Source organism: Sciurus vulgaris, assembly GCF_902686455.1.
Source record: "Sciurus vulgaris genome assembly, chromosome: 4".
Classification (NCBI taxonomy): Eukaryota; Metazoa; Chordata; class Mammalia; order Rodentia; family Sciuridae; genus Sciurus; species Sciurus vulgaris.
In genome coordinates, this window is record NC_136464.1 from 19,046,094 (window position 1) to 19,070,113 (window position 24,020).

The window sequence follows — 24,020 nt, forward strand, 5'->3', positions numbered from 1 at the left end:
CTCATTGCCAACACCTGCCTCTTAGGTCCCCTAAATTCCTCATAAGCTTTGTCTTCCTGAGTTGTCTTCCAACTCCGCTCCAGAACTTCACATCAACTTGGGAGGTTCCTCCAACATCTGCCAAATACTCACATCCCTGTCACTAGAAATCCCAAGCTAAGGAAGGACATTCAGTAAATAAAAGCAAGAGAAGCATGTGCCTGATGCCTGCTCCACCTTCCTCCCTTTTCAGCGTTCCACCTTCTGCCAGACTCGCTATGGATAGATCCAGGCATGCCAGGGAGGGTGGGGAGGTCCAGGATTACATCACCAAAGGCCCCCCAGGGTGCTCATACCAGCCGCTCTTTGAGCCCCGAAGCCTCTGCTGCCCTGGCAGGTACCAAGCAGAGTTGGCCGGAGGATGTGTTGACCCCAAGCTGGCAAATAATTTAATACCCCTTAAATAATAAACTTCCCTGAATTCAGAGATCAGAGAGGACCTCAGATGGTCATCCTCAACCACTGCCCCAAACATACCCAGAAAACCAAAATCCCTTCATCTCATTTAGGAACCATTCTGAGCTCTGACCCACCACCTGAGAGATCGTGCCACAGCCCAAACAGCTTATCCAAGAAAGATTTTTTGACTTCATGAAACTTCCCAGAGAGCAACTTGGACAAACATCCCCCACCATGTTTTTGTGTCCCCTGCAGAGAGCTCTGGATAGCTGTCTAGCTGCCCACCACTCCATGTTGCTGAGGCACCTAGAGAACTCCCATCTTAGAAACCCAGACCCACACGTGCCAGCCATTGTCTGGAGGATTCCAGGCCAGGCTCCAGCCGTGGCATCCCCTCTCCCTGTGACCTTCCACTGCTGAAAGGACAAAGGCTGTCCCTATGCAGCCTGTCTGTGACATGAATATTGGAAGAATCCATAGTACCCTCTACCAACTTCTTTGACCACATGTTGAAAGATCTAACAGATAGGGGCCTCCAGCCAGGGGAGGAAGGAAGATTTGGCAAGGTAGAGTAGGAGACGGGCTACCAGCACTGAGAAAGGATATCAGGAACATCACCGATGGTAGCCGGTGTTATATAGTAAGTACTGAGCACTTACTATATAACAGGGCCTGAATTCCCACTTAGTACACATTATCGAGTTCTGCCCAGCCTATAAGGAGATGTTATCCCCAATTTACAGCAAAGGAAACTGAGGCTCAGGGAAGACAGTGACTGTGCAGCTCCTTCACCAGTAAACAGAGAAAAGAAATGCATACCCATCTTTCTCTGGACTCCTCGCTCATCACGCTGGTCACTATGCCCTCTGCTTGTGGACCTCAGTCCTGGTCCTGTTACTTCCTTGTTCCACGAGGCCTGGGACCATCTTCCCATGTCAACCTGTCTCCTCAATTGTAGGATAAGGAGGATCTCTTCTAGCCAACCATCTCCCTGAAGTGCATAGGCATCAAAAGAGCTCAAGGTTGGAAGGATCATGACTGATAGTATCTCCTAACATTCCTGCCAAACTAGAGTGAATTCCTCCAGTGGAGAACGTTACCCCTCTTTGCTCCGTGCTCCTCTATAAGTTCCTCCTCTTCTCCTTGGAAACACTTTCTGAAATTAGCAAGGCGGGTGCTGAGCCCCAGCCAGGCCAGCTTCAGGTACGTCAAATGCCCAGGCCCTGCATTAACATCTGCCCCCATGTGACCCAGAGCAATCACATGCCTAAAACACAGAACCAGGTTACCCAGGGCCCTTACGTGGGGAAATGTCATGATTTTTCCCATGTGAACAGTGACACAAGATATGAAAATAGAAAGAGACAGAGGGACTCCACCCCACTGATGATAGGTCCCACTGAGCTAAAAAGGAGCACAAGCTTTCCAGACTGGGCAAGATCAACAATGAATTGGCTCGTGGAAAGGAAAAGAGATGGCATTTTCTTGAGCTAATGGGGCTAAAAATAGTGTGAGGTTTTCCACGAGGCTGCCGTGGTGCTTCAGGATGTGACTGTGAACCCTTTATTACAACAGCTATTTGCATGTTCAGAACTGTTCGCAGAGAGCAGCTCCTCACCAAGCTGGGGGGCCAGGAACCAAGAGAGACTGCCACCTGTCCCTTCGGCTGCACCTCTGCTTAGGCAGGGCTCCTCTGGGGAATGCCTTCCCTTCACCCCTTGCAGAGTTGACGCACCCATGTTCTGAGTTCCAGCCGCTTCTAACAGCATTTCTAAATCTGTTTACCCAAAGTACCCCCAACAGAAGAGGAGAATTTGCAATGGGGGAGACGTGAAGAACAGGAAGTGAGATCTGAGACTTACCTATGCATGAGCATGAAATGTCCTCCGATTCCATTTTACCTTAAAAATTTCTAAAATACCTCGCTCTACTCCCCGCAAAGAAGTTCAAGTTTGCTTTAGTGCTTAATCATTAGTTTTTCCTCAATCTCACAGTTATACTGTCGCTTCACAAAGCAGGGTGTGCCATCAAGAGCCCCTTGGCTTGGTACTGCCAAGGTAATAACGGTGCAAAGCAAAAATCTTCACTGAGGACCTCAGGCTCAGAGTTCCTGCGGCCATTGAAGCAAATCAATTATTCATCCACCAGTTCATTCATTTATTCACTCAACGAGTTGTGACTGAGTTTCTTCTAAATACTAGAGAGAAGAGTCCAGTCCTCCAGAGACTCAGTTTTGTAGAGGAAACAAACAAGGAGACTGGGTATCACATAACTCTATGACAAGTGCTCCCACAGGGACTAGCCACAGGGGTTCTGGGAACAGGGAGGTGAGGATCAAGAAAGCCTTCCTGCCAGGCTACAGCCCAGCCTGAGTGGAAAGCCTTGCGTCCTTGGGCAAGTCAGCTAACCACACAGTTTCCTCATCTGTTAAATAGTCACATGGTTTTTTTGGAGTTTAAATGAGTTCTAATTAAAGCAATGCAAAGTGCTTAAAATGACACCTACTTTAACCTGAGGGTTCAATAAATATTACTTATTAAGCTGAGACCTGAAAAATGGATGGAACTGGGATGTGGGGTGTAAGGAGATACAGGACAGGAGAGAGGAGCATGTTCCAACAGGGGAACCATATGTTTAAGAACAAATAGTCAATAAATCAGTCAATAACTATGACTTGAACGAAACCATCCTTTAAAGAGAAGTGAGAGTAATGCAATCTTGATATACCATTCCTTCTACCTATGGTTCCCTGGACCACGTGTGTAGGCGATACAGAGTGGCACCTCAGCCAGGTATCAACAGGTAAGCCTGCCACATTTTCCAAAGCAAAATGCCAAATCATTAAGGGCAGACATTGAGCCTTTCCCCTCATAGAATCCCACAGCCCTGGGCCAGCATGGCAGCAGGCTCTTATTCTTTGATCCCCCAAAGTTGACCAGTTCTCCCCTCTATTCCCTCTTTCTATTATTTCCCCATCACTTTCATCCCAAGGAAAGAACTTGGCCAAGACCATTGGAGAGAGCCAATGTCCCACCTCATGAAATGACCTGAGACACACAGCCTGGAGCCAAGGAGCCCTGGACTTAAATCCAGGTGCTAGCTCCGCCAGCTGGCAACTCTGAACCCAGGGGTGAGTCACCTGGTACCCAGTGCAGACTGCTCACTGGGCTTCTGTGAGGAGCAAACACTGGGGGCTCTGATGGTATAATGGCCAGCCATCCTGGTTCTTACTGCATGAGAAGGTTCCTGGGATTTGAGAGGTGCCATGACACAAGGGAAGTGTGAGGCAGAGACAAGTCAGCCACCCTCTAAGGTGGCCCTGAGCATCCATCCTCACCCTCCACCTTGTTTCTCCTCTCCCATGTTCTGCCCCCTCTTCTCCGCAGACCTGAGTCACAAGTCAGCACAGAGTGGTAGATCAGTTCTCAGCTGACCCACAATCTGTGCCTATGCAGAAGACAGGAGGAAGAGAAGAACCAGCCACCATGTTATAACGCCCTGAAGGCCGGAACCATTCCTCTGTCTGAGGTGGGAGGACTGGAGCAGAAGCTCTCAGGAATTTCATATAGGGCCCACACCAGCCCAGCCAGGGCATTCCAGAACCAGGTTAGGGGAAGCTGGTCTACTCTGCTCTCTAAGAACAGAATGGCGGAAATGATGACGCCTGCAAGTGCTGAGCCAAGCACTCTTCTCTGCAAGGGCTCATTGAGCCGATCAACCTGATGCTGGTCCTCTAGGCGGAGTGGGCCAGAGATCGCAGAGGGTGCTCTCAGCTGGACCCCTGGGAAATCCAGGAGAGTCCCCAGGGGTCTCTGCTCAGCTCCCCAGGGTGTGCCCGCCTTAGAGATTGCAGCAGGCTCTCTGCCATCCCATGAGAGACATTTTGTGTTTTCAGTTACCAGTTCCCACTTACGTGCTGGTGAGGGCTTGAATGCCAGGCTATATTAGGTCATCCCAAGTCAGGCCTGTTGTTCTTTCTCATTAGCCACATCGCATCATATTTTTAGGGGCAGTAGAGACAGACAACGCTAGAGGGTGAATTTTCTTCCTGAGTACCCACGCGCCACCTCCATAAAGATATCACACTTGGAGGCCCAAGAGCCCCATAAGTTCTTTCCACGGTCTGGAAAGGAACCAGCTCAGAGACCAGAGACAACTGATTGGTTAAGCCTGAGGCAAGGAGGGGCCAATGTCATCTGTTTTCCACCCCCTGCAGCCACCTCCACCCACCAGCCCACAGCTCTGCTGGATGGCTGGTTTCTTGTGGCTCAGGGCTAGAAGACTCTTGTGGGGACCCAACTGTCATCTTGGAGCAGCCTTTCCTGTCCCTCCCTGTCCCTCTGGGTCCACAGCAGTTCAGCACAGGTTTTGTGCTCTATCACCTGCCATGTCCATCATTAAGGAATACCATGGTTCACCAAGTGCTGCCTTGCCCGGGGGGTCTCAGAGACTTCCCCGGCAAGGAGGAGGAGGGGTAGGATACCTATTTCACAGCTGAGGAAGTTGAGACAGTGAAAGGAGAGATGACGTGACCAAATCATGGAGGCAGTAAGTGGGAGGATGAGAGCCTCTTTGATGGCCCCAAGGGCTTGGCTCAGGGGCCAGGCCCCGCTGGCCATGGAGTCTACACACTTAATAGCCAAGGAGGAGCTGTTGAGTAGGGGTTCCCTTTCTCCCAAAGTACACCCCCAGAAGGGAGGCATCCTGGAAGCTCCTCTGTTCATACTTCTCTTCCTCCCCAGCCTTTCCAGGATAGGCAGCATCCACAGGCTGGGAGCTGGGGCAGTGGAGAGACCAGAGGTGCTTTTCCGCTTGTTCTCTGCCCCTTATTCCTGTCCAGTCTTCCTTCTTTCTCTCTCTCTCTCTCTCTCTCTCTCTCCCTCTCTCTCTCTCTCTCTCTCACGCATGCACGTACGCACAATCCGCATGCAAGAAGGCCCTCTCAGGAGAGGGGAGAGGGGCAGGGCGGCTCCCCTGGGGAACTGTGAGCTTCTCTGGTCACTAGCTGAGCGTGATGCAAACGTGCTGGGGCCTGTGGTGGAGGAGTGGCGCCCGGGCAGCAGGCGGGCTGAAGCAGAAGTAGTAGGGATCAAGGCCCCACATCAACACAGCGGCTTGGGGAGCAGGGCTGGTTCTCCAAGACTCCTGCATCTATGAAACCCTGAGATAAGGCCACAGATGGGGGTTCAGGGACCAGTTCTAGATGTCCTCCTTGCTTTTCACTCAAGAAAGGCAAGGAAGGGTAAGTCCTCTGGCCACAGCTTTTGGTCATCCTCCCCTCCAAGTCCTTTATGCCCCATGGACCAGGACACAGACCACCTAACAGGTGGGCTGATCAGGGGAAGGACAAATTCCCCTGATCTAAGTCACTGTCACTCCTGCTCCAAGTCTCCAGTTCCACCTCAATCAGTGAAGTCAGGCTCATTCCACTGAAGGTTCTGCACAGCTAATGGGATCCATGAACAGGCCTCTGATAAAGGAGCAGGGCTCCAGCCTCCTTTCACTGACCACGTCCCCACTTCCTGACCACATTGCCCCCTCCCTTCCCATACCTAACTTTTGCCTGCAGACTTATACCCACTAACCGCATCCATCCCCAGGACAGTGAAGACCCCAGGGTCAATAAGGTCACTCCCTACATGTGGGGAACTGTGCTAGACCCCAGGGGGGGAGTCAGGTCGGGGGGTGTCACAGAGAGGTAAGGCACAGTGCAGAGCAGCCCAGCAGATTCAGGTTAGAGAAGGAGAAAGGCTTGTGCATACCAGTAGAAAGAGAAAAGAGAGGAGAGGAGAGGGGAGGAGAGGAGAGGGGAGGAGAGGAGAGGGGAGGGCAGGGGGAGGGGAAAGGAGAGAAAAGGGAAGGGAGAAAAGAAAGAAAAGGGAGAAAGAAAGGGAAGGAAAAAAGAAAAATCAAATAGTAGGGTAAGACAAGGATCTAGACTACATCCCCCTACACGGTGTAATTAAGAATCCCAGGAAGATTGTAAATGGGAAATGAGCATGGAGAAATTTGGGGAGCTGGTGACATCTAGCTGGCCTTAGAAAGCCAGGAGGAATGAGGTCCCCAGATAAGCCTCTTCCTCAAGGTGCACAGCTCAGTGTGGAACGCAGGTCAGCAGAGCCCAGGGCTCACATTGTCAACCTCCTCTGGACAGAGGCGCACACATAGCTGACATACAGAGATTTCTGGAACTTCCAGGATCTTGTGCCCAATCGCCATTACGGTTTTGACAGCTAACTGCCACAGGAATGTGGAACTAGGCAGAGCGTAGGTCCAGAACCCTGGCGGCTCCATCGCCCATGCTCCCAGCTCACCCAGTTTCATTTTGCCATTTAGATCAAAGAATATTCCCCAAACTCCAAACTCACCACACACAGAAATACACATTCCACCCACCTCTGAATCTATTCCTAGAAGAGTCAACCATGAAAAAAATTACGGGTGGCCACAGATCCTGCTCAGGATAGCCAGGATTCGGGCCATGCCTCTAGCGATGATTACTGTTACACTATTTATAGAGTCAGAAAACCGTTGTGAAAACTACAGTTCTGCAACGGATTCATGAGAAGGATGAACTGGACCCTGGGACTGGAGGCCCAGATGACAGGAGTCTCCCGCCTCCTACCCAACAATGTAAAAGAATTCCAGGAATTGGTGGATGCTGAAAGATCTTCCTGACTCATCCAAGGAGTTGTACAAAGCAGCCTTGTATACTCAAACTCTTGGCTTCCCTAGGATAGTATGTGGGTGATGGATTTCTGCTTTGAACTGATGAACTCCAGACAAGTTCAAAAACTCGCTAAAGTCAGTGTCAATACAGTTTGAATTAGAGTTGGTCATAACACAAGGGCCAAGGGGCATTTGACTAAAGAAACAAAACAACTCACTTCAAAGTCATGCAATCTTTGAGAATATGAATGAGGTGACGTTGACACAAAGGTCACAGAACCGTATCTATCAGAAATTTATTAATTGTAAGTGACAAAAAACTCAACTTGGATAGGCTTAAATAAAAGAAAAGGAATTTATTGGATAATGAATATTTTTAAGTCTAGGGATAGATCTGACTTCACCCAGGTCTAGATTAAGGGCTCTGTTGATGGCATCAAGACTTTCTTTCCCCTTTTCAGAGATCTGCTATCTACCATGGTGGTCCCAGATGCCAACAAAACATAGCACATACAATAAGAAAGATACCTGCCGTCTCCCAATAATCTCAGTGACAGTGTTTGGGCATCTCATTGGCATTGTCCAACCGGAGACAGGATGATGATTCAATCACTGTGGTCAAGGTGGGGGATACACTGGCAGGCTACCATCATGGGCTCAGCTTATAAGGCCATCTGGGAGCCCAATCCAAACATACAGATGGGCAGTGTGAGAGGGATGTGGGCAAACATAGATGGGGGATGGGATTATTGCCCGAATTGGGAATGGAGGTTGGGAAGACAAGCGACAGATGTTCTATAACAAGTGGATCCATTTTCACAAAGCTCTCCATCATACATGAGCCTTTGATGAACTCCAGATAGAAACCAACCCCCTCCATGCCATCACTTTTGTTCTCTCTGCCAGTGTGGGGAGTTTCTGGAAGTGCTGCCAAAAAAGCTGAAAGAAAGTAACCAAAGTGTCTCATCCCATGGAGGACCCAGGCTGCAACCTAGCAAAGAGCACCCATGTCTCCTGTCTCCTTCTATTTGGCTCCTAACCAGGGGAATTGTCCAGGTCACATCTTCAAAGTTGACACCAGCAAGATACGAGTCATTCCTGCCCTCTGAACGTAGGGCCCCAGGGACTAGGACAGCAGAGGTATGCACAAGACTCTCTAATGTTGCTAGGATAGAAAGTAGGGCGCCACCATCACTGGGCAAGTCGCTCATCATCGCCACGGGGAGTCAAAACTCAGAAGAGAATAGCATGTGCCAAATCCAAAGGCAAAGCACCCAAAGCATGAAAGAGCAAGTGACCACACTGGTCACCAAACCACTGAGGGTACAATAGAACAGCGTGAGGCAAATGCATTGTGGTGAGTGGCTTGGGACTGACACTGTGAACTATGAGCACAAGCCAGAGCTGCTTGCAGATGAGCAACAGCAGTGACAAGGAGGCCCAGACTCTGCCAGATCCAGGCCACATAACAGACAACATAGAAGTAGCTATTAAAGTGTGCCCAGAGTAACCCTGACCTTGGAGCTCTCCTCTAGCAGGCACTGCAGTGTCTGTGGCTGCACACAAAGAGGGTTGCCAGGAATGTGACTGTGGAGTCATTATGCCCTGGTCATGCTGACCCCCTTCTGGTCCTTCCTATCAAGGCCGGCCAGCCATAACAAGTTGAGACCACCTTTTGTCTATAGCCCAAAAACATTGCAGTGTCTTAGATAGATGATAGATGGCCCTCCATACCCATTAGCTCCACATCCATGAATTCAACCAATTGTTGACTGAAAATATTCAGAAAAAAGAATTGCACCTGTGCCAAACATGTATAGACCTTTTTCTTTTCCTTATTTCCTAAATAATATAGCAGCTATTTGTATCATATTAAGTATTAACAATAATCTAGATATGATTTAGAGTTTATAGGAGGATTGCATATATTACATGCAAATGCTACACCACTTTCATATAAGGGACTCGAGAATTCTAAGAGTTTGGAGTGGGTTCTGGACCCACTCCCCACAGATGCTGAGAGGTGACTTTATGTGCACATGCACACACAGGTGATATACAGTGTGAGTGTGTACATGATATATGTGAATGCTCATCTCCCACACACACATGCACATGCATACATACAGGGTCCTGCACAGGCTGTTCTCCCAGAGGAGCACTCTGTGACCTGTGCTCATCTCAGGCCCTCTGATCCTCAGCCTCTGGGTCTCTCCTCACCCCATTCTCTCACTCTGTCTTCTTTTCTCTAACTGTTTCAAACACAAAAACAGCACATGAGAATTATATAGCTCTTGGAGGTCAAAAGACCTGCACATCTACTGGGTTCATCTCAGCCCTTTTGCTAAATCAGACTCTGGTAAGTAGCTCTAGGAGTGGGGACTGCAGCACCTGGAAAGCAGTTCTTCCCCGCAGGACGGCAGTGATCTGTTCTAGAGACATTCTGTTTCCTGCAGACATTCGCCTCTTCGGAGTGAACCGCCCCATCTTAGTGCATACATGCGTGTGGAGCACAGTCACATAGGGCATATGCCTGTTTTTGGCCTTGCGTGTCACTCTGGACTCCATGTACTCCCCTGTGCACTCACCTTGCCGCGCATTAATGCAGTCCTCTGTGGGCCCATCTGCTGACCTGGGTGTGCATGGTCACATTAAGCATTAATCACTTTCTCATCCAACAGATGTTTATCTCATGCCTTCTGTGGATTGTAGGACCCTGAGGGTCCACAGAAATCAAAGTTCCTCACTTTGTGAAACTTGCACTCCCAGGGTAAAACTTGATAAGCCCACTGGTATGACATGGTAAAGGTGTGTCAAGGACACTGGGACAAGCTGCAGACTGTGATTCTGAAGAAGGGGTAGACAATGAACCTGAGTGACCCCAGTCAAGTCACATAGGTCCACCTGTAAAGTCAGAATGATAATATGCATCCACCTCAGATGGGCGAAGTCTGCATGAGAGATCATTTGTCAACAGGCTTTGCACACAGCACCTGTGCACATGTGCTGTTAGAACATACCCAACCCCTAGAAGGGTTTGGATCATTTTTAATGTTTTGCTGACATAAACAGCATTATGATGAGCACCTTTGAACAAATCTCCCTATTTCTTTAATATTATTCATATTTTTTTCTCAAGGCTATGACAGTGAGGATAAATGATGTAAGTAATATTATAGCTCTTCTTATATACTGTCAGTATTCTCTCTAAAAGATGAGAATACTCAATTTACTATAGCAGCTAATATGCACATGCATATTTGTAGGTATGTGTGATATTCACAATATTAGCAATCAGTAAAGCACAAGCATACAGCAATCAGAACACATACCAGCTGTGGGCCTCTGGTACTGCCCAGCCTTCCTGGCCTTGGATTTTGTGATCTCTCTCTTTTACTGTGATTTTATGATTTCCTTTCTTTCTTTCTTTTTTCTTTCTTTCTTTCTTTTTTCCTTCTTTTTTAAAGTAATGTAATACCTCGCAACTGTTTCCAGGCTCATTTCTTTCATTGCTTGAAGGCTGTTCAATTAACCAGATGAAAGGGTATCCATTCTCTCATGTGTCAACCATCAGCATTGATATCAAATTTTTCCCAATTAAGCTTTCTCCTCAGTGCTTTTCCCATTATGTTCATTTCCTTTCTGGTGAGGGTTTTTTCCTTTCAGTTGTGAACATCTTTAAAAAAAAATATATATATATATATATTTTTTTTATATATATATATATTTTATATATATATATATATATATATATATAGTTTCTTCAACCAAGACACATCTTCCTTCTAGACTGGAGACGACATTTCCTTCTTGTTTTAAGAAATTTTTCATTTTTGCTGCCACAGTTATACAGGATGATATAGAAAAATGTTAAAGTGTTCACAAGAAAATGTTACAGAAAAAATTGTGCACAAACTTCCCACCCAGCAATAACCAGGAACAGTTTGATTGGTCCAGGTTTATTGTTCTTGTTGTTTAATTTCTGGGAAATCATTCTCTACAGTTGTAATCATCTGTTTCTCCTAAATATATTAAAAGAAGTATTCTATAAACATTCTATAACATGAACATCTTTCCACATAGATTTGTTTTCACATTCTATATGCAAAATAGTCTTCTGTATAAATGTTGCAGAGTTAATGCCCTACTGTTGATAAGAATTACTGTTTCCAATTTCTCACCATTATCTCTAAACATAATGGATGACCATGGTGTATTTACACATCTTCTCCATCACTAGACTGTGAGCAGCCATTGGGTCTTTCCAACTCTGTGTCCTCAGCACTTAGCTTTACATTAAGTACATTACTCAGCACTTTACATTAAATTCCAACAGCTAACAGTTACTGAGCAATTACTTTGCACCAGATATTTATCTAAACACTTGACTTGCACTGATGCATTTTTACACACACACACACACACACTACAGACAAGTGAACCTAAACAGAGCAGTTAAGTCAGTACTTCCCTTTACTTCCTCTCATTTTCTTTCTCCTCTCAGAACTTACATTTGAACTAGGAGAGGCTGGGCAGGGAACCTGAGTCTGACCTGAAGTGGATCATGGATCCAAGGGCTTTGGTCCACCAAGCCTGCGGACCTGGGGAGGTGGTTGGTGATGTTGGAGGCTGGAGGAAGCAGGGTGTTCAGAGATCCCAGCAGAGGAAGCCTGGGTGGCTCCGCCCTCCACAGAAGCCCCTCCCCCAGGCCTGCAGCCCACAGGACTGAAGATTTCCAGGAATCTTGAGGGTGAGTAATTACTGTAAAGCCATTGCATCTTTTAACAGTCTCATGAGGTAGATAATAGTTTACCCCTTTTTTCAGATGAGGATTATCAATGTTGTGTCAAGAGACAACTTTCCAGGGTCACATAGATGCCTAGAGATGGAGTCAGGATGCAAACCCCAAAATCTAAGTTCTTCCCCTCCCAGGTGCTGCAGAGCTTGGGAGAAATCAGGGGTTACAGGAGGCTTAATGTGGAGAAATACAAATTCACTCCTGTCACTAATCACCCAAAAAACATGGGCTCTAAGGGCATGATGCTGGCTCCACCCAGACCCCCAGCCCAGCCCATCCAGCCCAGAGCCAAAAAGCCTTCCAGCTCCCAAACCAAAGAGGAAAAGGATAACACTGTGGAGCATGCCAGAAGTCAGGCACAGGCCTGGATATTGCACCAAAACACTAGCAACTTCTCCAGGTTAGACCTGGGTAAACTGAGGTTAGGCCCAAAGCAGTAGTTCACCACCGAGAGCACCTCCTGGCAGGCAAAGCGGTCAGATGTGTCAAGTCGCAGGTCCCCTAAACTTCTTGGACACAGATAATGATGCTCCTCAAGGACCTGAACAAACCTGGCACAGGAATCCGCAAGGCGAGTTCCAGATGTGCAGTTTATTGGATCTTCTGAGCCTAAGCAAAATCCCAGGGTGGCAAGTCCCTGAAGGTTCTCCTCTGACCCCTCTGGCCCCTTGAATAGATCTGGGAGCTGAGACTGGGAAATGGGACGGGAGGGTGACCAGTCTTCAAGGTCAATCAGGTTGACACACCACCATGGCCAACTGAGGTCACTCTCCAAGGGGATGTTTTGCCTTTAACCAGGAAAGAAAGCACTGAGCCAGGAACCACTCTCTAATGATGGACATTCAACAGAGGGTAGGGTGGTGGAGGACAGTATTTTGCAAACAGGGACAGCTCTGAAATCCCAATATCTGGATCTGCATAGGTATTGGCAATGCCATGGGTGACCTTGTCAGGAGAAGGAGCCCTGGGCTTCCCCAAATGTCATGTTTGCCACCTAGTCAGACAACAGGCTGCACTCTGCATCAGCCTCCACCCAGCATTCGGGGATGATTCTTCCAAACAAAAACGTCTGACATCTCCCTCCCGCTTCTGAAAGTCTACCAGTGGTTCCTTATTGCTCTCAAGATAAAATCCTCGATTTGCAATTGCATGATCTGGCTCACTCCCCTGTCCCCAGAGGGGACTTCATTTAGTTACTTAAACATCCACTACACTCCACGTCCTGCCTCGATGCTGCCCTCCACTCCTGCCCCTGTGCCCACCCACTCCTACCCATCCCTTGGCTCTCATCCAGGTATACCTTTCCCAGGCACACTGCCCGGGTCTGAGCTCAGGCCATGTCCTCCCAGTCACCCTGTCCACCGCCACATGTATGTCACTGGACTTACCATCCCCGGTGCATTTAATATCTGTCTCTCTCATAAAAGAAGTAGCTCTGATTTCCCTGCTCACCACTCTGCCTCCAACTCCTCGTACAAATAGAATGACGTTAGTGGTGTCAATTTAGGCGCAGCGTCAAAAAGCATTGCTGAATGAATGCAGGAATAAAGAAACGAATCCACCATTCATCAAACATCACCTCAGGGCCTCCTCTAGAACCAGAATATTAAAAAAAAAAAAATATATATATATATATATATATACATACACACACACACACCTGAGAAGAAGGCCCAGAAGGGTCCACAGATGCTAAGGAAGGAGGAGCAGAATTCCCAGTGTACCCAAGAAAGGAACATTGGGGACATTGACCTGGGTCAGTCCCACAGCTATTTACCAAGTCCTCGACCTCAGCAGCCCTTTCTGCTGGGTACCTTGGGGCCTGCTTCTTGGCCTCCTCAGCTCAGCCTGAGCCACAGACATGGTGTGGAGGTAGCTCAGAGAACCATGGCCAGGGTTCCCTGAGTCTCTCTCTTACCTGGCTCAGAGGGAAAGATGGGGAAGAGGACTCTGCACACGAATGCGTGTGTGCATACACACATGTGCAGGCCTCTCTTGGGCTCTGGGTCCTCTGCAGGATATTCTTTTTTTCTTCTCCTTTTGGCTTTGGTCTGCCTGATCCACCCACTCTGAGAAAGGCTGAGCCAATTAGCTACTCTCTTACTCCGGCTCCCTGAGGACCAGCTCAGGGCAGACACTGGTAGGTCAGGATGTGGGACTGAGTGGTGAAGGTGTTGGCACTCTCTGGTCCCCTCCCTGCCCAGACATACTTGATGGCTGCAGGGATCTCCTGCCGGCATTGCCCACCAGGCATTCTCTGCCACCCCACTTTGAATAGCAGTACCGCCCCCTGCCCCTGCCTGGGGCCCCTCTGGCCTGAAGATGCCGACAGTTTCCAGCTGTGCAAGTCCCAAGGTGCTTCTCTGCTTCTTGGAGGCTTCTCTTAACCCTTCCTGTACCTTGTAAATAGTCCCTTTCAATCTTACCCTTCTCGGTGTGCCATCTTGTTTTTCTCAGTTACAGATTGCAAAGAGGTCCCAAATGCCTGGCCTTAAACAAGCCAGAAAGAGCTTTAATTGCCACTCCAGCCTAACTTCACATCCTCACCCCTCAGACTTCTCTGTAGTCAGATAAATCCCCCTTCCATGGGGAAAAGGACAGCCTGGATACTAAAAAAAATGCCTTCAGAGAACCAGTGTTGGCCTCTTCAAAATGCCCATATTTCATCACTCCATCTTCCTCTCTCTAGCAGCTTCCAAGGATCAACACACAAGCTGGGGAGGAGCTCACTGCAGTTAGAATCAATGAGACAGCAACACACTCCCCTGGAACTCCCCTTTGCTCCACACGCATGTCTACCTTCAACTCCCCCAGGTACTTCTAAGTCCAGGTGAGCAAAGTGATCCTTGGTGTCCATTTGAAACAGGTACACCCGTGTGTGCACACAAGCATATACACACAATATACACAATTGCACATGTGTACACATACTCACATGCATTCCCATATACATGCATGCATGCATTCATACATACTTACACATACAAGAACATACAGGAAGTTTCAGCCCAATCTTAAAAACATACTGCACCCTCAATTCAACCCCAAACCTTAGACCCAGTTGTTATCAAGGGGGAGACATGATCTGGCCCCTGCCCATGCTTCACCTATGGCAGAGAGAGGAAGGAGCAGATTTGGCATTTGGTATAATCTTAAAATAGATCAATGGAAAAACTCTGTAAAATCCCTTCACCCAAGATCTCCCCAAAAGTGTTCCAGTAAGTAGGATTCACTAAGGTGCTTTGTAAAATAGGAGAGTCCACAGCCCAGGGCACTAGGAAATGGCACACCATGTCATCCTTTCTTGGAGAATCACAGACAACACAGGCATATTAAGGTCTCTGAGAAGTCCTGAAGTAAAGGCCACCAGATAGATGACAGATAGATAGACACAGACAAGCAGGCAGATACGTCCATACACACATACTTATTCACAAACATACATAGAAAGACCATGGATAGTTTTGTAGCTAAATTAACTCTATAGAACATACTTCTAAATAACAACCAACCACTTTCATTTTCTGAATGAAGAAATGGGGCTCAGAGATGAATTTTCTCGGGATCACACAGCTGTTGTGACAAATCTGGGACTAGAACTCAGGCTTACAGATGCACTGGTCTAGGTTCTTGCCAACAAGCCCTGTTTTTTTTGTTTTGTTTTGTTTTGTTTTGTTTTTTGTTTGTTTGTTTGGTTGGTTGGTTGGTTGGTTGGTTTTTGTTTTTGTTTTGTTTTTTTTTTTTATTTAATCCTAAACCCAAGAATTTCTGGTAATCCAAGAGATAGGTGCTTATTTCGAGAACAAACCCTCATGTGTGTGACTGCTCTCTGTGACAGCCTGGCTCCCCTGGCAGACACACCCTCCACTGAGCAAGATGCTGTTTCCTGTACCCAAGGCTCTCAGTCCTACCTGGGGGGTAGCAGGGTCCAAGAAGGGGCCCAAAGGCAAGCCTGACGTTGGGTCCTGGCTCTGAGGACCTGGCTGCTGCTATGCCATTTGAGTGAGGGAGGAAGGCTTCCAGACAGACATCCCTAGGCACAGGAGCTTGCCCTACCATCCCCAAGGGTCAGATTAGAGAAATGAAAGCTAAGGTCTGACCTGGGCCATGGTGCCACAGGGCGTAGAGCTGCCCACCTTGCCTAACTCACCCCCTGAGCCCAGCACCCACCTCCTATGCCCTGAGCTCCCAGCCACAGCACCTATCCCCCACTGCACGATCCTGGTACAGATGAGTGCTGTGGCCTTCAGTGGACACGTGCATACACTCCTCTGTCCCACCGTCCCTGTTCTATGGCTATCCAGTGCATCACACAGGCACATCCTGTCTCCTCATGCAGCTCTGAAGCTTCTAGAGGATGGGAGGGCCCTGAACCCTGCCAACACGTGCAAGGACTGGTGGTGGGCTGTGCACAGTGCCTGCAGCAAAGGAAGAGAACTCCCTCCAGAGAGTGCCTAGCACGGTGCTGTCTCAGAGAAGGCAGGGGGCCTCTGGGGCTTATTAGTAAGTAGCTTACCACATCCAACGACAAAACAGTATTCGCTGGGGAGATATGGCATCGGAGGGAGCATCAAGGGGAAGAAAGTGCTCGAGGGGCCCTGGAATGATGCATAACCAGATGATTCCTCAGGGCCTTGGATCCCTTGTCAGTGCAATGCAGGAACTGAGGATGGCTGAGGCGGCCTCTGGCTCTCAGACCCTGATTCGATTATGAAGAAAGAAAAGCCTAAGCCACGTTTCGTCATTCTCCCCTTCAGCCCTCTGGCACAGAAGCAGCTGAACGAAACCGTGGGGGAATGGGTTGTGCTGTGCCAGACCAAACCAGGGTTCTGCCCTCCCCCGACCAGATGCACCTGTAGGAATGAGCCTGACAAGGCACACTGCAGACCCAAGCAGACCCAAAGGCCAATAGCTTTGCTATCCCAACCAAAGTCAATATAAAGAGGAGACGCAACCACAAACAGACATTCTTGGCCCAGATAATGGGGATCAGGTAGCATGGACAGAAAGTTGAGGGGTTACAGTCTCATCTCCTGCTCCTTTGGCAAAGATCCCTGTAGGAGTCACTTCTTCTCTCAGTTCCCTCCCATCCCACACTCCACAGGCTGCTGCTTGGAGCTTTTAGAATGAGCAGTGATTCCTACCTACCATGAATTCAGAGGCCCAACAGTCCAGCCTGGACTCCAGTCCTTGCTCCCTGCTTTCCCTGTTTCCATCAGTCTCTGAGGTTTTCCTGTTGCTGTACGGGGGATGGAGGAGATCCACAGCCCCAGAGGCCCCTTCAGTGTGGCACTTTTGCCCACACTTTCCTTTTACCCAGGCAGCAGAGCTAGTAGTAAAGGAAAGCAAACACTTCCCCAGCAGACAGGGCAGAATGGAGTCAGAAGCAAGTCGTGTTTGTATCTGCCCCTGTGGCTGGAACACACAGCCGGGTCCTGGAGGCCTGCCAGGCTGGCCTATTGTCTAGCACTGTTTGCCTTTGGGGCAATGGGTGTCCTGGAGTGGGAAGAGATTGCAGAGCCCGGGTGGAGGTGGGCAGCAGGCCACAGCACCAGACAAGGGAGCCAGCCTTGGCGCCACAGGCTGGAAGGCTGGTTTGCGAAGCCCCTAAATAAGGGTCACTGGAGCTGAGAGCCTGCCTGTCCTGTGTGCAGGCTCAGAGGACCTAAGCCATGATGGGAACTCCTTCCTGCCTCTAAAAACCTCTTTGTCTTCCTTCTCCCAGGCCCCTTTGTGCCCAGATCTCCTCCCAGGGGTCTGTGCCTTTCCACCCCTGCACACACATCTCAAGTCTCACCAAAGAAGTGAAAGATGAGGAGATACCTCATGAACTGCTCAAAAGGTGTATGGCGTCTGCTTTTGAGAGCAACCAGAGCTGGGGTGCATACATGTTATAGGTGGTTGAGTTTAAGCAAAGCGGCCTGAGGCCAGCATCCTGTCATCCAGGGCTGGGGGAGCCTGAGCAAGCTACTTCCTCTAGGGCCTGCCTCCTCATCTATCAGACAAGGGACTGGATTCCTGGATCTCAAAGACCCTTCCAGCTTCAAAGTGCCACACCCAACATCTACAGTGTGAGGAGCTTACATCCTCCTAGGCAGCAGGGCACACTGTGATGTTATAGAAAGGCAACAAGAAAGATGTGTGCCTTTGGCCAGAGACAATTTGAGCCATCAACTAATATGATTCCACTGGTTCATACCTTGCTATGGGGAATATACCACATGTTGTCCATTACCACACTCTAAGGTGTGGTAACATATTTTGGAATATATTTCACACTTTTGCATATACATAGTACACTTTGGGCTAGATATACACTTTGAGGTATGTACATACTTTTGGGTTTGTACACATTGGATCTACACTAGAATATATCCCACACTTAAGTGTAGAGCACACTGTGAAGAGATCATGCTGGGCATGTGCTGAGGAGTCAGTCCTGACTCCAGAAAGAATATGGGGTGAAGAGCACAGGCATCCAGATAAAGCCAGCTACCATGTATTTCTACCATGCGCCGTTGACCTTGAACAAATTATTTGACCTCTGCGATGCAGTTTCTTCACCTGTAAAATGGAGATAATAATAGAACTGACTTCACAGAATTCTGGGCAAGATTAAATGAGGTAGTGACTATAATAGGCTCCCCACAGTGTCCAGCACATAAGGAATACTTAGTCAATGATAGTTTTGTTATTGCTCAAACATTTAAACGTATTTTATAATGTACATGAAATCGGATGTTCCCAAAGTCTTAAAGCTTTTTGAAAACTCAGATAACAGACAGGAGGACCACTTAATCCATATTTATTTCACATTTGATCTGTAAACCATTTTATTAAAAAAAATCCACTGTCATTAGCAACATGTGCTGACATTAGTTTTTCTGTAGTGAAATAAGAGCGCAGGCCTTAAATTGTCTCTGTCTAAAACATGTAGAAACCGGGATGTAAACACGAAATCTCCACCTCCTCCCCTGACTTTGGCAGTTCATCAGTGACATGATCTCAGCCAGAAAAGCAGGAGGAAGGACAACACTTTGATACCTAAGAGCTCTTGGGGCAGGATCTGTACAGTTTGGCAGGCCCATTTGTCTTTTCAAACTGTTTACCTTGGGCAAATTGTATCAGGTTTGCTTCTTCCACATAATTTCCACTCCTCTGTGACTAAAAACAGCAGCCAAAAGATTCCCCTAAGTCAGCGCTTTCCCCGGAGAGGGGCACATACATACAAGATAGAAACATACATATTCTTCTTCAAGTAGTGGCCCCAGGGGGAGGGAGGGGGCACCAGAAAGAGTCAGTTTTAAAGTGAGTTTCTGAGGCCAATTGTGCCTCAGAGGATAATGGCTTTTTACAGGACTGATGCACTGCGGAGAGGTTCACTTATTTCTGTCTTGGTCCATGGTTGTAATATGTACATAGGAAAAGGCAATGATGCTGTTAGGCACAGGAAAAGAAAAAGAAAAAAAGAAAAAACAAGGACAGAAATCTTTTCCCTGTCAGGAAATCTCAAAGCAGATCCACATCCAAAAAACAGTCACCAGTTGCTGGTGAACAGGACACAGGGCTATAACAACACGAGGAGAGGGCTTGCATGGCAAAGTGGCTTGGCCTTTTACTGTATCTGCCTGGAAGGTCTCTCCACAACCAAGATTTCAACATCACAGCCAAGGCCACATGACATTGGGGACCCCAGGGTATACTATCAAAAATAGTGTGTATTTACAGTGGGGGTGAGGTGGGTGGGCAGGGCTGCCCTGAGTGTTTTTCCAAAAATAGAGAATTAGGGGTGAGGAGGAGCAATTAGCCAGGGCTGGGTAAACCCCATTCATTAATCCTTTGTGAGCCATGCCCCTGGAGTCCTGTGCTTGCTCTGAAGAGCTGGGAGAACCTGATTAGGAGAGAGGGTAAAGAAACGTTTAGGAAGCAATACTGATTAGGAGCGACCCACCAGGAAAAATCCGTCCAGGTCAGGAGAGGCCATAACAAATATTGGGGTGTATGTGGCCTTCCCAGCCAGCTGAACTTTTCCCCCTGTGGAACAAATGTCCGTAGGAGGCCGCAGAGCACCCTCCAGGCCAGGAAACACGAAGCAGGCAGGGCCTGGGATTCAAAGTGCTAGGGCTGCTGTGGAGGTGCGTCCCTGGGTGCCCAGGGCCTGCGTTTAGCGCCAGTCTGTAAGCCGAGTGCGGGCAGCACGCTCACACGATCCGCTTCCTGCCCCCGCGGCAGAGGATCTTCTTGAAGGCGCGGCGGAAGTCGTGGTTGAAGATGGTGTAGATGACCGGGTTCAGCGAGCTGTTGCAGTAGCCAAACCAGAAGAAGAACTTGAAGAGCGTGCGCGGCACCGAGCAGCCGACGGCCGTGAGCGTGTAGGTGAAGAAGAAGGGGAACCAGCACACCACGAACACGCCGATGACCACAGCCAGCACGAACGTGAAGCGCTTCTCGCGGTTTTGCCGCCCGCGCCAACGCGACGCCTTGGCGCCCCCGCCGCGCTCCTCCCCGGGCCCCACCACCGAAGCCCCAGGCCCGGTTGCCCCTGGCCCGCGCCGCGGCAGACTGTCCCCGGGCTTCACCTGGCTCGCCCGGGCCTTAACCTTGGCCCGGGGACCGCGCTCGGGTCTGCGGGGCCCCGGGGGTCGCTCGGCGTGCTCAGAGGAAGAGCTCTCCTCCAGGTCCAGCGCGTCGGCATCGCGCGTCCCGGCCGGCGCGGGCTCCCCGGGGGCGCCGTTGAGCTGGATGGGCAGAGGCTCGGCCTCCGCGCCCGCGGGGCCCGCGCAGCGCTCGGGGCCCAGGCCGTTGGGCCTGCGCTCGGCGCCCCCCGGCTGCGCGGCTGCGGCGTCCGGACCTCGGCGGCTGGGCGGCACGCGGGTGCGGCGCTTGGCGATCTGGTAGATGCGTATGTAGACCAGGATCATGATGAGGCAAGGCGCGAAGAAGGAGCCGATGCACGACGAGATGACGTACCACTTCTGGTCGTTGATCTCGCAGCGCAGCTCGGCCGGCTGCTGCCCGTCGCCGCCGCGCTTCTTCTCGATGGAGATGAGCGGCGGGAAGGAGATGACGGCCGAGATGACCCACACAGTAACGATGATGGCCTTGATGCGGCGTGGCGTGCGCTTCAGGTTGTACTCGATGGCCTGCGTGATGGACCAGTAGCGGTCCAGGCTGATGGCGCACAGGTGCACAATGGACGACGTGCAGAAGAGCACGTCGAGCGCCAGGTAGATCTCGCACCATGCCTTGCCAAAATACCAGTAGCCCATGACCTCGTTGGCCAGCGAGAAAGGAATGACAAGCGTGGCCACCAGGATGTCCGCCGAGGCCAGAGACACTAGGAAGAGGTTTTGGGGCGCTTTGAGGGCACGGCTGGTGAACACCGCGATGATGACTAGCACGTTGCCGAACACCGTGAGCAGCATGAGCAGGCCAGCCAGGCACACCAACGTCAGCGTCACCTGCAGGGAGTAAGGGATGGCTTGGGCGCCGCCCCCCGGCGCCTCGGTCCCATTCCAGCTTGCGTTGCCGGCGTCCGGCTGCAGGGAGCCCATGGGCGCAAAGCTGCCCTCGGCCAGCGGCTGCTCCTGGCGGAACATGAACGCGGCGCCCTCTCGCCTGGGCCTGGTGCCAGCTGCCTTCCGGCCGGCGCCCGTGAGTCCTCCTCTTCCTCTGGCGCCCCTCTCGCCCCGCCGCGTCTCACATAGGGAGGGGACCCCAAGGAGACCGGGCCCAAGCTTGGGGACCGCTAGTGGCCCATGGGCCCGGGTCCCGCGAACGGCGCCGGCCGATGCTTTAGCCGCTCGGGGTGGACGCCTTCTCTCTCCAAGCTCCTAAACACAGCCAAGTTTTATTTCTAAGCAGGAGAGAGTAGAGCGAGCTGATGGTTAGAGAGATTTATTCTTCAAGAAGGGAGAACAAAATTCATCGGTGAACTGATGACTTGGAAGGATGGCAGGAAATTATACACATAACTATATAAATATATATCTTGATTCTTGAGCCTGAGCGAAAGCAAGAGATCTTACCGTGTGCGGGGCACGCCCCCACCCCAGGAGGCAGCCAAGGGGTGCTGATGCGGGCTCAGGGTCCTATGTCTGTCTCCTTATATTCCCGAAGCAAGTACCGACTCTGTCGCTTCCCGCAGACGCGGCGGTGCGGGCTGGGCCCTCACCCCGGCCAGGGCGCGGACTCTGCCGCTTCTCCGAGCGCCGCGGGACTTCCAAAGTTGCGCGCCCTGCTGAGGCTGGGGCGCAGCACGCGGAGCTCGGAGATGGCAGCAGCGTGAGGGATGTGGGGGCCGCATGAAGGCACCCCGGTCCTCAGGCGGGCGGCGCCAGGTGAGCTGTCCGCCCTTCAAGAGCCAGGGCTGAGGCAGGGTGTCTCCTAGGAGTCGGCTCGGTGGGCGCAAAGCGCAGCAAGAGGGGCAGGGGGCCGAGGACAGCCTGAGTTGCAGCAAGAGCGCAGGACTAGGGGGAGAAGGCGTTGGGGTGGTGGGGAGGCGGCGCGCCGGCTGCTGGGCGTCTGCACCGGAGCCGGAGCCGGAGCCGCTGCTGCTCCGCGGCGCTACGGTGGACTCGTTTTATAGCCCCAGGATCAAGCCGGCGTTGCCGAGCAGCCGGCGTCAGCCCCCACGTGGGAAGCCGACCCTCCTCCGCCCCTCGCGCCTCCCCTCTGCTGGTCTAGAGCCCGCGCCCAGCGCGGGACCCCAGGGAGCGCTGCCCGCAAGGCTGGACGGGCCCTTCGGAGAGGCGGGTTCCTTGAGCGAGGGGCTTTAAGAGAGAGCCTGGGGAGTGGGGAGCGGCCCCTGCTGGGAGTTGGCTGTGCAGCTCCCGGACGATCCAGCCAACAGCAATAGGCACCCGGAGTGTCCCCATCGGGCTGGGTCTCGGGAAGACAGGGTGAAAAGGAGCCCCGGCCCGAACCAGGAGAAGCATCCTCAGGTATGGGTCTCATCTGGAGCAGCCCGGACCCAGACCAGGCCGCCCTAGTCCGCAGGTGCTCCTGGCTGGAGAGGAAGGCGCGGGTTCCAATGGAACCCCTGAGGCGGAATGGCAGCACCCGTGCGGGAGCCGGCCAGGCCAGAGTTCAGACCTCTGCTTGGGGAAGAGGCGGCCCCGTGTTCTCCCAGCCGCAAAGCTGTCTGCGGGACACGTGCGGCCTGGGGTCCCGACCGCGCCCCTCTAGACCGCGGTGGGGAGGGGTCCTCCAGGCGGAGGCGAGCCGCGACAGAACGAGGGCGCACTGACACCTGCTGGCCGCTGGTCGTCACGTCTGGAAAGCAACCGGCGGGCGCTGAGCGACTTTCTCCAGTTTCTGTGGTCCTCAGTCTATACCTTCTATCCTGGGATAAGTTTGGATCTGAGTTCAGGAAAGGAGAACCCAGACTTTAAATTGCTTTTGGTCGTGTCTCACAAATCTTTCTAAATCAGGTACTCCTGTGTTTCTACTTCTGGCGGGAGGGGAGCTTTGTCTTATGAAAGTCACAGCAGAAAGATCTGGCATGCACTCCAGTCCAGGACTGTCATCCCTTTCTGGACCTCATAGCCTACACTTGGGCAGATCCGAGAGAGGCCTGATCCTGCCTGTCCCTCTGCCCAGCTCTGAACTGCTGGGAACCATTATGTCCTTGTTGAGACACAAAGGAGCTCCAAGACTCCAAACACAAAGTAACGATAGAGATGGAAATGGTAATTACCCTGATTTGATCGGTGTGTATTGTATACATGTATTGAAATATCACACTGTACCCCATAAATATGTACAATTATTTTTAATAAAAATTTTAATGTTTAAGGAGATGGAAATGTCAGCTATCCCAAGCTGATCCATTACACACTGCATACATGTATCAAATTATCAGACTGTACTCCACAAATTTGTACAACCAAAAATAAATATTTTTTAAAAAGCTAAACTCCCTCCCCCATGCATTCCCATGCAGATGCAAACACACCATTTTCAGAAATGGGAGGGTGCTGGGCAAAGTAGAGAATATTTTCTATTTTCTCTGATAAGAAAAGCAGGGGATTGGAGTGATAGGCAAGCTTTTCCAAATGCACTTGATGTCTTATGATAGGGTTTTAACAGTCACTAGAGTACCAGCTTGCACTGT

The 24,020-nt window shown here is 50.4% G+C and overlaps 1 protein-coding gene across 1 annotated transcript; it reads right to left on the reverse strand.

Annotated features, from left to right (window-relative positions):
- Positions 1 to 18,694: 18,694 nt before the first annotated feature.
- ADRA2A (adrenoceptor alpha 2A) lies at positions 18,695 to 23,660 on the reverse strand. The gene has a single exon (XM_079137305.1). The coding sequence runs from the start codon at positions 21,502 to 21,504 to the stop codon at positions 20,107 to 20,109; it is 1,398 nt and encodes a 465-aa protein (XP_078993431.1). The 5' UTR covers positions 21,505 to 23,660; the 3' UTR covers positions 18,695 to 20,106.
- Positions 23,661 to 24,020: the final 360 nt, after the last annotated feature.

Coding starts and splice junctions, on each gene's coding strand:
- ADRA2A (XM_079137305.1), bottom strand. CDS start 21,504: ATGTTCCGCCAGGAGCAGCCGCTGGCCGAGGGCAGCTTTGCGCCCATG.